The sequence below is a fragment of the Pipistrellus hanaki genome, assembly GCF_964339955.1.
Source record: "Pipistrellus hanaki genome assembly, chromosome: 18".
In the NCBI taxonomy this organism is placed as follows: Eukaryota; Metazoa; Chordata; class Mammalia; order Chiroptera; family Vespertilionidae; genus Pipistrellus; species Pipistrellus hanaki.
Window position 1 is genome coordinate 10,173,509 of NC_140520.1, and position 15,618 is coordinate 10,189,126.

The window sequence follows — 15,618 nt, forward strand, 5'->3', positions numbered from 1 at the left end:
GAACATACCGGCCTAGGATGTGGCTACCCACCATAACTGCGTTTAAAGTTTAATTTCAGACCATCCTTTGTGGTGACTTTAGGTCTCTGAGTTTGCGAGACCGCCAACGCAGGCCTCCCCTGAGCCTGTCAGGTCAGCACGTGGCCCCTTTCGTCCACAGCCATGTGAAGACAGGGGAGAGTGAAGGGATGGGGCCAGGAGACAAGGAGCACCGGGAGCCCCCAGAAGCTGACCGGGCAGAAAGGACCCTGCCCTGGAGCCCTCTGACAGAGTACAGCCCTAGACGCCCCGGTTTCAGATCCTGGCACCCAGATGGGGACAGCACTTGTTCCTGGTTTAGGCTGGTCTGTAGTCATCAGAGCAGCAGCCTCAGGAAATAAACCCCTCCTTTTGGGGGATTTATTTATTTTTTATTTCAGAGAGGAAGGAAGAGGGAGAGAGAAACATCAATGATGAGAGAGAACCATTGATTGGCTGCCTCCTGCAAGCCCCCCATTGGGGATCAAGCCCACAACCCAGGCATGTGCCTTTGACCGGAATCGAACCTGGGAACCTTTTAGTCCGCAGGCCAATGCTCTATCCACTGAGCCAAACCTGCTAGGTTTATAGGAAGTATTTATATGAATTAGCAATTCCATCAACTTCGATTTCTTTTTCTTTTGTAAAATTCAAGTAAAATTAAATTTAAAATTGTTTCCGAAATATGATTGTTGTTTTTTTTTTTAAAAGTACCTTTATCCATCTTTTCATTACCCATGCTTGTCTTCTTGTGTTTGCATATTAAGTTACCCAAAATGATGTTCACCGAATGTGATTGGTTATTATGGCTGGTGGGATTGGGGTTGTTTTTTCACTTCCATCTTTGGGATTTCAGCATGTTTTACTGAATTCTTTATAATGAATAGATACCAGTTTTTATTTTAATGTGATTTTTTTTTTCTTAAAAAAAAAATACGGGAAGAAAACACAGCAATGACATATTCATTCAACAAATGTTTATTGAACAACTAGAAAAAGACTGAAAGGGAGAATGTTGCCCAGCCAGGGTGGCTCAGTGGTTGACCTAAGAACCAAGAGGTCACGGTTCGATTCTGGGTCAGGCGCATGCCTTCTCTCCTTTGCTTCCTTAGCCTCCACCCATTCTTCAGAGCTCAGTTTCGAGACATCATTTTCTCTAGGAGTTCTCCATCAACCAAGTCTGTATTAGGCGCCCCTCTATGTGGTACTGATGGTGCTCTGTGATAACCTCTACTAATTCCTTAACATTGTACATTTCTTTTTGTCAAAAATATATTTTAATTGATTTCAGAGAGTAAGGGAGAGGAAGAGAGGGATAAAAACATCAATGATGAGAGATAATCATTGATCAGCTGCCTCCTGCACGCCCCCTACTGGGGATGGAGATGGAGCCTGCAATCCAGGCATACCGTACATTATACACAATAAATAAAAACACTTGCTACTATAATGTAGCATAAACTTGAAAGTGAAAAAGTATATGTAAAGAGCTATTGGAGTTCAAATCTGAGGCCTTGAAGTAACAGGGAAAGACAGACTTGACTCAGAAGGAAGGGGAGGTTTAAATAAAGATGAACAATTTCTGCAGGGGGGAAAAAAGGCCAAGAAGTGTGCTTAGCAATGTTCAGGGAATAAGTTACAGGCCAGTTTTATGGATCTATTATATCCAGATTTTGTCCTTTGGAGATAAGGAGCCACTGACGCTTTTAGAATAAAGGCTGACCACGTACCATATGTTTACAATTAATTTGGAAAAGCTGTGTAGGATTGCTTGGGGGAAAAAGCAGAGGGGAGGGATAATTCGGAGACTATCGTGATACCTGAGGTCAGGATGATCGGGTCCTAAAAGTCTACACAGTACGGGGTTGGCAGTGAGGATGGAAAGAAATCGGTACCTGCCTGGATATGGAAAACGATCAAGGAGGCCAAGAGCACTATAAGGTTTCAAGCTGGAGGGAAGGGAGAATGCTCTTATCCCTGAGAGAATAAAATTCAGGAAGCACAGTTTAGTGAGCAGAAAAGTTCCCTGAAGTCTAAAATACGTGGGGCTTAAGGTGATGGGGACACAGTTGGGTGCATAGTTCTAATAGATGTTTGTGGCCAAAGCTCAGGGGAGAGGTCAGTCCTGAGAGTGTGGACCCGGGAGTCACCTGCATGAGAGAAAAATGCAGAGAGAAAAGGTAGGGGATAAAGTACGGGAGGGAGGAGTGTGAGAGGCAGCCCAAGAGGTTAGAAGGCAGGAGAGGAGAGGAGTTCAGAAGTCAAGAAGAAGCACGTTGTAAGGCTGGGGAAGTACACAGCAACGGTGACTACTTACTACGAGACTGTGTACTAAGAAGAGGCCAGCGGGCACATCACTGTGATCTACAAGAGGAAAGCTTCAATAGGGAAGCCGGTCAACAGTTAGTTCATCCGGGTCAGGGAAATAAAGGGGAGGGGGGGTGATGATAATGGGAAGATGATGGTGACAGCAGAGTGAGACGACTCAGCAATGTAGAGCTGAGAGTCACAGAAGTTAAGCTGAAAAGCAGAGGGGCCAATGGGGGATTTGTTTTCCCCTTTTCCACTTACTTGTAATTATTGGCGGAAGAACACACTAGTTCATGGGGACCTGAAGTACAATCTGGGAAATCTGGTCAATAATATTGTAATTCATATTTATGGTGCCAGTTGGGCATGGGAAATATCAGGGGGAACATTTTGTAAAGTATATGATGGTCTCTAACCACCATGCTGTACATGTGAAACTAATACAAAATAATACTGAGCATAAACTGCAAATGAAAAAACATTTTTTAAAAGAACAGATTGAAAATGTAGAAACAGCAAGGTTTTGAGGAGGCAGGAGTGGGTGGGGTTCAAGAGCAAAGGTCTTGAGGGGTTAACCTTGTAACAGAAGAAAGGCAAGTAGGAGGGGTATGAAAGAGGTATGAGCCGAAACCGGTTTGGCTCAGTGGATAGAGCATGGGCCTGCGGACTAAAAGGTCTCAGGCTCAGTTCCGGTCAAGGGCATGAACATTGGTCCCCCGTAGGGGTTGTGCAGGAGGCAGCTGGTTGATGTTTCTCTCTCATTGATGTTTCTAGCTCTCTATCCCTTTCCCTTCCTCTCTGTAAAAGATCAATAAAATATATTTTTTTTTAAAAAAAAGTAAGAGGTATGATAAATCAGGTTTTTTAAGTAGAAGGTAAGAGAGTTCTCCAAATAGCTTTGCTTTTCTCACTCAATTAAAGGCTAAATACTTTATCTTTAAAAAAAAGAAAAAAGAAGAAGAAGAACCTGCTGAAATGTGTAACAAACTGGGAAAGAAAGATGTGGTTGGGGTAAAATCTTAGAAAAGGCATTTTAAGGCTGAGTTCAAGTCTTCAGATGTATTACCTTGGGCTGACCACCAGACTTCTCTGAGATTTTCCTCAAAGCATTGTTCAAGGATCAAACAAGATAACGCTAATGTAAATTATAAAGCACTTCTTAAACAAGAGAAGCTCGGGACACTGGGAAATGGGATAGGGCATGAATAAGAGATGAAGCATCGCCAAGCCATCAGGTGAAGGTGAAGTTCAAGCTGGAATATATAGCCAGCCCAAGTCTGCACAGTTTGTGTGACTCAACTCCATCCAGCACACCGGGATGGAGAGGGCAGGCTCTGAGTCAGGGTAGATGAAGAAATCTAGGTAAGAATTCTTGGAGGTATGCTTACTTTTGGAAATCACGTGTCATTTTTATACACAAGGTGGGGGCAAAAGAGGGTTTACAGTTGAGTATAGGAAACAGTTTATTTTGGTATTATTACTTATTATTGTATTATTTTCCCATACAAACTGTAAACCTACATTGCCTCACCCTGTATAAGTGGCATTGGACTCATTGACAGGTTGTATTTATTTTGGAAATGGCTAAACATTTCAAATTTTTGTAAATAGGTGTGTTTTTTTCTTCTTCCCATTTTGGAGTCCACAAGTTTTGTTGTTGTTGTTGTTTTTCAGATTACCTTATTTTTAAAAGCCTGTGCTCTGGGCACTGTGCCTCGAAAAGACGGATAAGAAAGACATCGATGACACAGCTGTTCCTTGGATCCAAGTCAATGTAGAGAAGGCCATGAACAAAGAAAATAAGGTGGGACCTACTCGGGCCTAAGCGGTGGAGGCAGAGAGAGGGCGGATGTGAGGAGCCGGTGCTGTCACGTGTGGAGTTCTGGGGAGAGAAGCTCCAGGTCCCAGGAACAGCAAAGGCGCCACATGACATGGGCGAACCAGGAGACGACTGGTAAGGGGACCAATAAACACAGGCATGTTCAAGGGTGTTCAGTGAGTTCATCTGCTCGATTAGCTTGTGAGCCCACAAAGGGCTCATTTCTACCCTCCTTGGCATCCTCCACTATCCCATTGTGACCGGCCGCGGGCCCTCCTGGAGGGACTGGCAAAAACAGCGGGACAAACCTGCTCCGTGTCAGGCATGAACTGCAGCGTTCTGGGCAACAAACACTCAACTCCTTAGGTCACTTCCACCCCTGGAGAAACGGCGGCTTCTCCAGCCCCGGGGGCGGGGCCCTTGGTCCCACAAAGTGCCCGGTGCCAGCAGGCCCCAGAGGCCCACCAGCGGGCACTCTAGGCCCTGAGGGGAAACTTCCGCCTCCGCCACATCCGGAAACAGGAAAACGTCTCGTCCTACAACTCCCAGCATGCCCGGCCTGACTGACAGCCCCACCCACCAATGGAAAGGCCCAGTCTGGGCTGCTGGGACCCTCCTGAGCGCGCCAAGGAGGCCATCCCCGAGGCCTATCAAGTGGTCCTCTGCCTCTCTGTCACCACAGGGATAAAGAGGACAATCCCCGTAAAATGGTGACGCTGGCTCTACTATGCCGCTCACTCCCCACCTTGCTTTTTTTGTGTGTGTTTTTCCCATCAGCGAGGCCCGAGCCCTCCCACCGCCCCGCCCTTCTGTTTGGTTCTCCCCTCCCCGCCTGAGTGGACAGGCGATGTGGGATTTCCAGAGCTTATTGGGTGTCGGTGGTGTCCATCTAGAGGGCGGGCCGCCCCTCTCGGACGGTGATTGGACGCTCCTGAGTGGAGGGCTGGGATTGGTGCGAAGAGTGGCCGGGGCCTTCCAGCACCTGGGGTCCAAACCTGGGGAGGCTGCGGCCGCCGAGGAGCTGGTGCGGACTCGCCAAATCCCGGCCCGCTGTGTGCCCTCCCCCCCAGGACCGGGTCGAGGGGAGGAGCGGGAGGCCCCCTACCTCATCACGGGGGGCAAAGGGGGCGCTTGTCGCGTGTCGGGCGCGGCTCCAGTGGGGCGGGAGGGAAGGGTGGGGGTGGGTGGGGTTGAGAGGTGCAGGGATAGGTTCAGGAGGAAGCAGCCAGAGACTAACGCCTGACTTAGACCTGGAAGCGCTTCCGGGGAGGATTTGGGGGGCAGAGGCAGGCGTGGGTGTGTCTGGCATGGGATGCCGTGGAAAGGAGGGGGCACTCCTGAGCAGAGCCGTGGGTCCTTCCTCGGAGGAATCTTCTCCCCGTTTGCCCTTTGATTATTTGTTGGAGAGCGGTTCCCCATGGTCTCTGTTCCCGTGCTGGGAGCTTTCTCTTTGGGTGGGCTTAATCAACTACTCCCTTACAGAACTGCCCGGGGCCTTTTCTGATACTGGGCATAGACGTGGGGAATATGTCAGAAAAGAGGAAGCCGCTGCTGGGCTTCATGGGCAAACTCCCCAGTGGGCCTGCCCTGGGGAACTCCGGCAAGACGCACTGCCCTTCGTGCATGGGGCTTTTCCAAGCCCCCAGGCTCCTGCCTTGTTTGCACACAGTTTGCACCACCTGTTTGGAGCGGCTGGAACCCTTCTCAGTAGTGGACATCCGAGGGGGAGACTCTGACGCAAGCTCTGAGGGGTCACTATTCCAGGCATTCAAGCCACCCTGCCTGCAGCCGCAGACCGGCATCCTCTGCCCAGTATGTGATGCTCAGGTGGACCTGCCCATGGGCGGAGTGAAAGCTTTAACCATAGACCACCTGGCCATGAATGATGTGATGCTGGAGAGTCTGCGTGGGGAAGGCCAGGGCCTGGCGTGCGACCTGTGCAGCGACAGGGACGTGGAGAAGAGGTGTCAGACCTGCAAAGCCAATCTGTGCCATTTCTGCTGCCAGGCGCATAGGTAACGACGGGCTACCCCCACCTGGTGTGGCTTAGGAGCAGAGGAGAAAGAGGTGTTGACACAGACATCCCTCCTTGGTGAGCAGATGGGAAGGAAAACTTTCTCAAATGCCATGGGAGGTCAAAGAGCCACCGACAATCTGAGAGCAAATACTCTATAGAGTGGTAGTATCTTCCTGCCGCCTTAGACAATACCCACAGCAATAACAGCATCCCAGGCTTGCACAGTCCTTTTCCGGTGGCAAAGCACGTTCACGGGTCCTTGGCTCGTCGATTATTTGTATGCTGAGTAATGGCACTGGGTGCTGGAGAAAGAGAATGAATAGAATAGCGTACTTCCTGCCTCAATCTCATTTGATCCTTGCCCCTCTTATTTAAAAAAAAAGTAGGCACTGCTTCCACCCCTCTTTATTGGGGAAATGAGCTCCTCGATGTATGATTTCCCACAGCCCCGCAGTTGGTAAGTAACATATAACAACTGGCTTTTCAATCCAGATCTGCTTCCTGCTAGTCCATGCTGGCTTCCCAGTGTATGGTGAAGTCACAGGTGCTCATTCCAACACATTAGAATATAAAATAACCCAAGGTTTAGGGTTAGCTTCAGGTAGTTTTTAAGTTCTGCCTTCCATTTATTCTCTGGCCTCACCCACAGAACAAGTTAGGAGTCTTCGGTCTATTTTTAACTTGTAACTCTGACTGTCTTGCTGCCAGCTGAACAGCTGACCCTGTTTTCTCTACAGCCACTCCTCTGCCCCAACAGGCACCACGGCTTCCCAGGGGTTCCCCTGAGTCTCTGGAGAGCTACAGAGAAGAGGGGTGCTAAGAGTTTTGCTTCTGATCATTGATTTCCCTCTTTCTAATGTTGATAACTCTTGAGGACAATTCTAGCTTGCTGCTTTGGGTGATGTAGGCACTGGTCAAAGGAAGAGCTCTACCCACACCTTAGATAAAAGCTGAGGGAGGCTTACAGGGCCAGCTAGCTGCTTTTCGGTGGCCTGGGGTTTACCGCTGTGCCATTGGGCTGTTGTTTCTTGGGGCTGGGTGTTCACCGGGCTCTCACCTCCAGCTTGTTGGAGGAGGAGGCTGTGGCTCTTGTCAAAACTTGCCGATTTCACTTTTTGGGGAAAGTTCTAAGATGTGGACTTAGTGCCACAGCCTTTTGCAATGCCATGTCCTGAGCAAGAGAGCCCTAGTTTGCTATGCATTCTGTACAACAGCCCTCTCAGGCCCGTGCTGTCCCCACTCCACAGAGGAGGACCTGGGATCAGGGAGGATCATGTCGTTATTCAGAGATTAGAGCCAGGAACTGATCTCGGGCTTGTTTGACTTCAGAGGCCATGCTCTCACAACTGCGGGGCTGTTTCCCCACTAGAATGCTTCCCTCATGCCCTGTTCCCGACTCTGCTTGCCCCCAGGAGGCAGAAGAAAACGACTTACCACACCATGGTGGACCTCAAGGACTTGAAGGACTTCAGCCGGATCGGGAAGGCCATCCTGTGTCCCGCTCACCCCGCGGAGGAGCTGAGGCTGTTCTGTGAGCTGTGCGACCAGCCGGTGTGCCGAGACTGCGCGGTGGGGGCGCACCGGGAGCACCCCTGTGACTTCGCCGGCAACGTCATCCACAAGCACGGGGACTCTGTGCGGGAGCTCCTCAAAGGCACCCAGCCCCGCCTGGAGGCCCTGGAGGGAGCCCTGGCCCAGGTCAAAGACACGAAGAGTGCCCTCCAGCAGCGAGTGCAGGCCGTGGCCGCCGACATCCGGACGTTCTCCGAGGGCTACATCAAGGCCGTCGAAGAGCACCGGGACGGGCTGCTGAAGCAGCTGGAAGACATCCGGCTCCAGCAGGAGAACTCCCTGCAGCTGCAGAAGGCCCAGCTGGAGCAGCTGCTGGCCGACATGCGCACGGGAGTGGAGTTCACCGAGCACCTGCTGACCAGCGGCTCAGACCTGGAGATCCTCATCACGAAGGGGGTGGTCGTGGAGCGGCTCACGAAGCTGAACCAAGTCGAGTACAGCGCCCGCCCCAGAGTCAACGACAAGATCTGCTTCTCTCCTCAGGAGAAGGGCCGGTGCCGGGGCTATGAAGTTTACGGGGCCATCAATACTAAAGAGGTCGATCCAGCCAAATGTGTCCTTCAAGGAAAAGGTAGGAAAGCACTGCCCATTGGCACAGGGCAGTGAATAGGGACATGGCGCTGGGAGACAGAACGGGAAGAGAGAGGAAAGGGAACAGGGAGACCACCATGCACATGAAGCACAGCCCTTTGTTCTATGAGAAAAAGCAAGACGGTGTGTGGCCTGGGGAGGGAGGCACCGCATGGGCCATGAAGGTGAGGACCGCCTTTATCTTGCAGATCTCCACAGAGCCCGGGAGAGGCAGACGGCCTCCTTCACCCTGCTGTGTAAGGACGCGGCGGGAGAGGGCATGGGCAGGGGAGGAGACAACATCCAAGTCGCCGTTGTCCCTAAGGATAAGAAAGACAGGTTTGTACCGCACAGTCACATGTCCTGGGCGATGACACTGGAAGCTTGAGGTCTGAAGTAATGGTGGAGTGGTAACGGCAGTGGTTACCGTCTGCCTCCCCGTGGTGCTACTAAAAATATGGCCAATTGGACCAGGTGTCTCTTCTGGGCTCTATGCCTATATGCAATTCTCTCCCAAAGGTCCGATCTGCCCGATTTGTCTTCATCCCAAGCTTTGAATAGAGTGAAAAAATAGTCTATATTTGACTGAATGGTGCCCTTCTCAAAATTCACCCCCATTTGGCTACTGAATTGTATTGGGAGCTGAGCTACGTGGCTCCGGTGAGGGAAGGGAAGGACAGAGTACAGGAGGGCACAGCAGAGCCGTAAGGTCTCCATGGAGCTCATCCACACAGCAGATGAAGTGTTTATTTCGCTTCCCTCTGTTGTGAAATTAGTTTCTGAGACAGGTGGGAGCAGCATCTTGTGTGGGGGACATTTAAAAGTTGGTTGAATTGAATGGTGTAGTTTCCATCCTAAAATAGTGGGCAATGATGCAGGCGGTGAGAGTGAGTGGCTTTTGGGAACTCTTCTCTCCGTCCAGTCCAGTCCGAACAATAGTGCAAGACAACAAGGACGGGACCTACGGTGTTTCCTACACCCCCAAGGAGCCTGGCATCTACAAGGTGTTGGTCTGCGTCAAAGAGCAGCACGTGCAGGTGAGTGAGGCCTGTGCGGACGCTTCCCCGAGCTCCTTCCGCCCCGGCCCTCGTGGGTTCTTTCGCCTTCGGATGTGGAGACCTTTCTCATAGCATCCGCTGTAGAGAGGGACCGAATAGGATTCTCTTCCTTCTTGCTGCCCTTCCCTTTGGAAATGCCCCAGGTTCTGTGTTTCGTTCTTACCAGAGGATGCTGTACCTAAGAATTCTCCAGCCCCGTTTTACCTTTGGGCAGTGATGCTTGTATTTTATCACTCTCCCAATTGGCTTGTTGGAACTCTGAATTTGGGAAAGATGCCTTAATCACAGGGGACAGTCTACTAGCAGGCAAGAATACACACTCAAGAAATAAAATCTGGCTCAGGATTTTCCAGCTTTGCTCGGACGATGACCAGATGGTGGACTTACTGGAATATGATTGGGAGGCATACACCCTCTCCTTTCAACTGCCTAGTCATCTGTCTGCTGCCCATGTGATTCTCTGTTGACATAGATGCTTAACTGTTACCATGGTTACTATACCACCTCCACAGACAAGTGTAACAGTTTCTGGCTAGAGATTATGAATTTTTAAAAACTTGGGCCATACTCAACATTTCCAGCAGAATCTCTCTGCTGACATTTGAGTAATCAGAGGTTCCCCCCCAACCGGAAATCAATACTGACAGGGACACAAATACCATGGAGTCATGACATGTCAGGCCTGTGGTCTGCGTACTAGAAGATTCATTGTTCACTAGCCACATGTTGCTTGCCTAACCGGTGTGCCAGCATGGGTTAGGTATTTTTGCATACATTTATTTCACTTTTCCTCCGAACTATTTTTAGGTATCTGATTAGACTGAGACACCAAATGTGTCAAAGCATACAGTACCTGCATAGCAACACCAGAATTTGACCCCATTTTCTTAAACTCCAAGTTATTATTATTATTTTTAATATATTTTATTGTTTTTTTTACAAAAAGGAAGGGAGAGAGAGAGCTAGAAACGTCGATGAGAGAGAAACATCGACCAGCTGCCTCTTGCACACCCCCCACCAGGGATGTGCCCGCAACCAAGGTACATGTCCTTGACCGGAATCGAACCCGGGACCTTTCAGTCCGCAGGCCGATGCTCTACCACTGAGCCAAACCGGTTTCAGCAAACTCCAATTTATTTTTAAGATAGATTGTAAATTCTCTAAAGGCAGAGAGACTTAACATCTGAAAGGCTTTAATATGCCAGACTCTCGACTTTGCATGGTTCACATAGGGGTAGGCACACAGTAACAACATTACTGAATATTTATTGCTTAACATAGACTAGCAGCTGGAGAATGGAAGTTATCCTTGAAGGAAAGGGGGCAGGTAGGAGAGTTTCTAACTTGAGAATGAATAACCACGCTCTTCACCTTTCTCCCTTGCAAATCTCTTCACTGTCCCAGAATAAAAGGGTGGGTACACAAACATGTCCAGGATGGAGGGGTGGAAGGGAAGGAGGTAGCTCAGTATATGAGGGGAGGGAGGACGTGTGAGGCTGAGAAACTGGAGAATCACAAGATGTCCGGGCCTGTGGTTATGGCACTCCACGAATTACCCGAGATTCCTCAAGAACGGAGAGGCTAAGACCGAGTGGGTGGCATGAAAGCACAGACAGGGTTTACCAGTGTGTCACGTGGTCTAGGTGTTAGGAGGGCAGCGCAGACTCCTGGCTGAGCACCCAGCTGGCTCTTGTCCCCTAGTGCTCCCCTCTCGGGGCGGGCCTGTGACTTTCTCTCCCTCTAGCACACGGGATGCTCCGCACATCCTGTTGACTCACACGTAAGGTGCCGTTCTTTGCTCTTGGTCTGAACACCCAAGGGCTCGCCGTTCACCGTGACCGTGAGGAAGAAGCACCACCCGCACCCGGGCGTGTTTCACTGCTGCACGTTCTGCTCCAGCGGAGGCCAGAAAACGGCTCGCTGTGCCTGCGGGGGCACCATGCCAGGTAAGGAGGGCCAGTCGCTCTTGAAAGTCCTTCCCCTCTGGGACCGTCTCCCAGCAGCGGGAATTAGCACAGGCACCAAGTTTGGGATATTCCGCCTTAGGCTTCGTTTCTAATATAGTCTGTGGCCCTGGGTGGTTTGGCTCAGTGGATGGACCGTGGCCTGTGGACCACAGGGTCCCACGTTCGATTCCAGTCAAGGGCATGTATCTTGGTTGCAGGCACCTCCCTGGCCCGGGCCCTAGCGGGAGCACGTGGGAGACAGCCAATTGATGTCTCTCTCTCTCACATTGATGTTTCCCTGTCTTCCCCCCCCCCTCTTCCCCTCTCCCTGAGAATCAATGGAGGAATATCCTTGGGTGAGGACTAACATAATAAAAAGAAAGAATATAGTCTGTGGCTACAAGGACCACAGTTCTAAAACTTTCGTTTAAAGCTTCTTTGTTCTGAACACTGAAACAGCAAGCTTACAAGCTCTGAGCTCTTTTCATTTTGATACAGTTCACCAATCCCATGAGCCCTGCTTCTCCCTGGAAGCTTGGTTTCCCGTTTCTGCTCTTTCCAGCAACCTGGCAGCATAACCAATATTAACCCATCCTGTTCCTTATATTAGTAAAAGGTTAAAGAAGTCCCAAATGAGGTAGGGATGGGGGCATTGATGATTAAACCAACTGAACCAGGTCTGACTCTTCTCAGGGGGGGGGTGGGGGGGGGAAGGATTCAGCTCAGGCAAGAGATCTAATTGTTTTTAAAAGCATTCTATTGTGTCCTTACTTTATCTTCTTTTTTATTTCCACCACTCTTTTATTTGTATTATTTCAGAATTAAAATCCAAACGAGCTCATCTCCTTGAGTTAGCACAATGTTAAAATAACACTCTTCTCAGAACTTCAGCTCACCTTACTTGATTTGCTGTCATCAGTCCTGGGAGTTCTGACTATAGGGGCATCTGGTAGTTTGTTCCTCTCACCAGGTTTTTATGAGATGTTTTCACAGCCAGGAGCTGGAATGTTGCCAGGAGCTTTAATGTCCATGGGTACTGCTGGTCTTCACCCTGATGGTGTTTCCCCCTCTCCTCTCTGTATGACACAGGTGGGTACCTGGGCTGTGGCCATGGACACAAAGGCCACCCAGGCCGTCCCCACTGGTCATGCTGTGGGAAGTTTTCGGAGAAGTCAGAATGCACGTGGACAGGCGGACAGAGCGCAGCGAGGAGTGTACTCAGGACGGTGGCACTCTGACGGTTTCCCAGGTCAACCCGCTAAAGCTGCAGCCAGCACGGCTTCAGATCACCAGACCCCGGACCTCGATTTAATTCTGAAGAAACTGATAGAATTAAACACAAAGTGCCTTACCTAGATGCTCGAGCGCAAATACTTTTTGTGAGTTATTCACCGATTGTATGTGTGGGTGGTTGGGCACAAGACGCCACCACTATATATCACAGGAGGCTGGCTTCTGTTTGTATGGGTATGAAGGTACCTATGCCATTAAACTTCAAGATCATGGGGACAGTTTTGCTACTCTTGTCACCATCTAGTTAATAATAGGAAAGGAGCAAAAGGGAGGCCAGACATTATAAGCATGGACATCTGGGCAGCTTCGCCAGGAAGCTGCAATGTCACACTCCCAGGGACCACCGTTCCAGTCCCTGCAGATCACTGGGGGGAGGGGAAGATGGACACATGCGCAGTAAAGTCGGGGTGATGTAGGAAAGGTGCTTGCCTGTCAATCAAACCTAGGAACAGAATCCTTGGCTAGAGGGTGAAATCACTGCGAGTGCACAAAATCTTAAGAAGGTTAAACTGAAAGGAATTCTCTTTCTTATTTCTCTTGTTTCTTTTGCTTCGCTCCGGCTTCCCTGCACTCTCCCATGTTCCCTCCATAGCCACGTGGCCCCAGATGCTGCATGGCCCGTGGCCATGCGGACCCCACACACAATGGGCTGCAAGCTGGGAATACAAACTCAGCTAGCCTGATGCTGGATTGGTCTGTGCAAATATGAAGTGGAAATTCTGGACACTGGCTTTAAATCCTAGCTCTGCTTGAAGACAAAATGGACTTTTTTCTTGGCGGGATAGAGGGAGGTAGGTCCTTGAAATCTCAGGGGTTTAATTCCACGCCAATAAGTATCACTCATTCTGCCATGCAAGTCTTAGAAAATTCCTTTTCTCGTTACATTACAAGACCATTTCCACTGGCAACCAGTGGGGACATGGAGGACACCCCACCAATAACCGTGTTCCTTACTTTTTGGTAATTAACCTTTTTTTTTACTTCTCCAAGGTACATTTTATATAGATATTTTCCACAGGAATAAACACCTCTTTTTATCATATCCACTTTTCGCTAGCAGATTCAATGGACTGTCACGTGATCTTGCTGTTTAGATGGAAGTCCCCTTCCTCCTCCTCCATACCACGTTCATCTCGTACCCCCCGAGCCTAGAAGACTACTTCGTAAGGGCACAAAAGTAGTGAGTAGACAAAGGGAAGTGGTGTTGAAATGGAACCTCACGCTTTTACTGCAGTCTTGCTCCTGCCAGACAATCATGTTTCTGCTCAACACCTTCCAATGGATTCCCACGGTACTCAGAACAAAGCCAGTCCTTATGTCAGCATGTAAGACCCTGTATCACCTGCTCTTCCCATTCCCTACCCGTCCGCCCCACTGCCCATCACTCTATTGCAGCCACACTGGCCTGCCTGGTGCTCTCAAACCCTCCAAGTACTCTGTCTTGCAGCCTTATCACTCCCCCCCCCCCCGACACACACACATATACATACACACACACATACACACACACACACCACCACCACCACCACCACCACCACCACGATTTCTGCTTTGTCAAGTGTCTTTCTGGAGAGGACCCTAAGTACATCATATAAAAGAGCAACCCTCCCCTCACCAGGACTCCATTTTACCCTTACTTGGCTTAATCACCATCTATCATAAATATTCTATTTGTTTATTGTCTGTCCTCTTATACTAGACTGTAAGCTCTATGAAGGCAGAGATTTGGCATTAACTACTGTATTGTCCCTGTGTATTTTACATTGTTCCTGGCACACAGTAGAGCTTAATCAATATTTTGTTGAATGAATAAAAAAAGTGATTGCTAGAAATTGTAGTCTGGATCTCCTTCATATCTTTCTACAAGCCAGACTTCCCTTCCCTAAACTCCAATATTTGCCATTTAACCATATACCACTTAGAAAAAAATCTCGGCCTCTCTCAAACACATTGGATAAATTAAATGCACTTTGGGGACCAGCCTTAAATTTTCTAGTGACCTCTGACATGTAGGAAATTGCTTGCTACAAAGAAGCTTATTGTAGTTACATCATTCTCTCCCCTAACCCCCCACCCCGGTCTGTTAATGAATCAGATTTCAGAAATGAGGATAAAAAGCTTATTTCAGTTGGAAAAGATTTCAATAATTGGATAACACTACCATAGAAGAGCAACAGAAAACTTCTATAAGATACCTAGTTTTTGGCCAATGCCCTAACCCTTAAGCAATATTAATGGCAATGGTTGTTCCATTACAGATATTAGGAAAGTTTGTGCAGGTGGGGGCGGGGGTGTTCCTTGGCCTGTACTACAGTGGAATCTACCCTAAATTTAATTTGGCTGCCCTGCCAGCTGAAAAACCTGGCAAAGGATCAGTGAGCTGCAGAGCCCAAGACTCCCAAGGTAAGGGGAAAAAAGCCTGACTGAGCATTCAGGAATTGTCCCCTAGGGTAACAGAGTGCTTCAGAAGTCACCTTTGAGTTGTGAGCACTGAAGCATCCACACGATGCAGTATTATGATGTAAGTTATACCTCTGGTGCTAACAGATCAGAAAAATAGAGCCATAATTACAGCCCTCGTCCCCTGGGGTACTGTAACAGGATAAACACCTCGGCTGTCTTGGGCAACAAGCGTACACGTTACACCTGCCAGCCCACCCACCCTAAACTCGGTAAGTCGCTCAGCTTCATTGCAGAGGCTATACACCCATGTGTTAGGTCTGTCTCAGTGAAGAGACGGTTGGGTGAAGTGAATGTGAATCGAAAGCAGAATGGGGAAGAGGCATTTCCCTCTTGGCCTTGTTACTTAGACTTCCAAGTTAGCATCTCCTCTGTCCTAACCAGTTCCTCTAACGTGCTTTCTGATGACAACCCACTGTCCAGCTAGTCAAAGGGGTTATAGCAGGTGTATCTGTTAGTGAATTCCCAGTGGAGCACACTGGGCTCAATGCTAATCTAGGTATCTTATAGATAACAGAATGGAGATGGACATGAATGTGTAACCAGCCTATTATC

At 49.1% G+C, this 15,618-nt stretch overlaps 1 protein-coding gene across 1 annotated transcript; it reads left to right on the forward strand.

Moving 5' to 3' along the window:
- The first annotated feature begins 5,101 nt into the window (after positions 1 to 5,101).
- Positions 5,102 to 14,846, forward strand: TRIM45 (tripartite motif containing 45). Its single transcript, XM_084866395.1, has 6 exons — positions 5,102 to 6,162; positions 7,577 to 8,307; positions 8,516 to 8,645; positions 9,229 to 9,343; positions 11,184 to 11,310; positions 12,400 to 14,846. The coding sequence occupies exons 1-6, from the start codon at positions 5,675 to 5,677 to the stop codon at positions 12,546 to 12,548; spliced, it is 1,740 nt and encodes a 579-aa protein (XP_084722521.1). The 5' UTR covers positions 5,102 to 5,674; the 3' UTR covers positions 12,549 to 14,846.
- Positions 14,847 to 15,618: the final 772 nt, after the last annotated feature.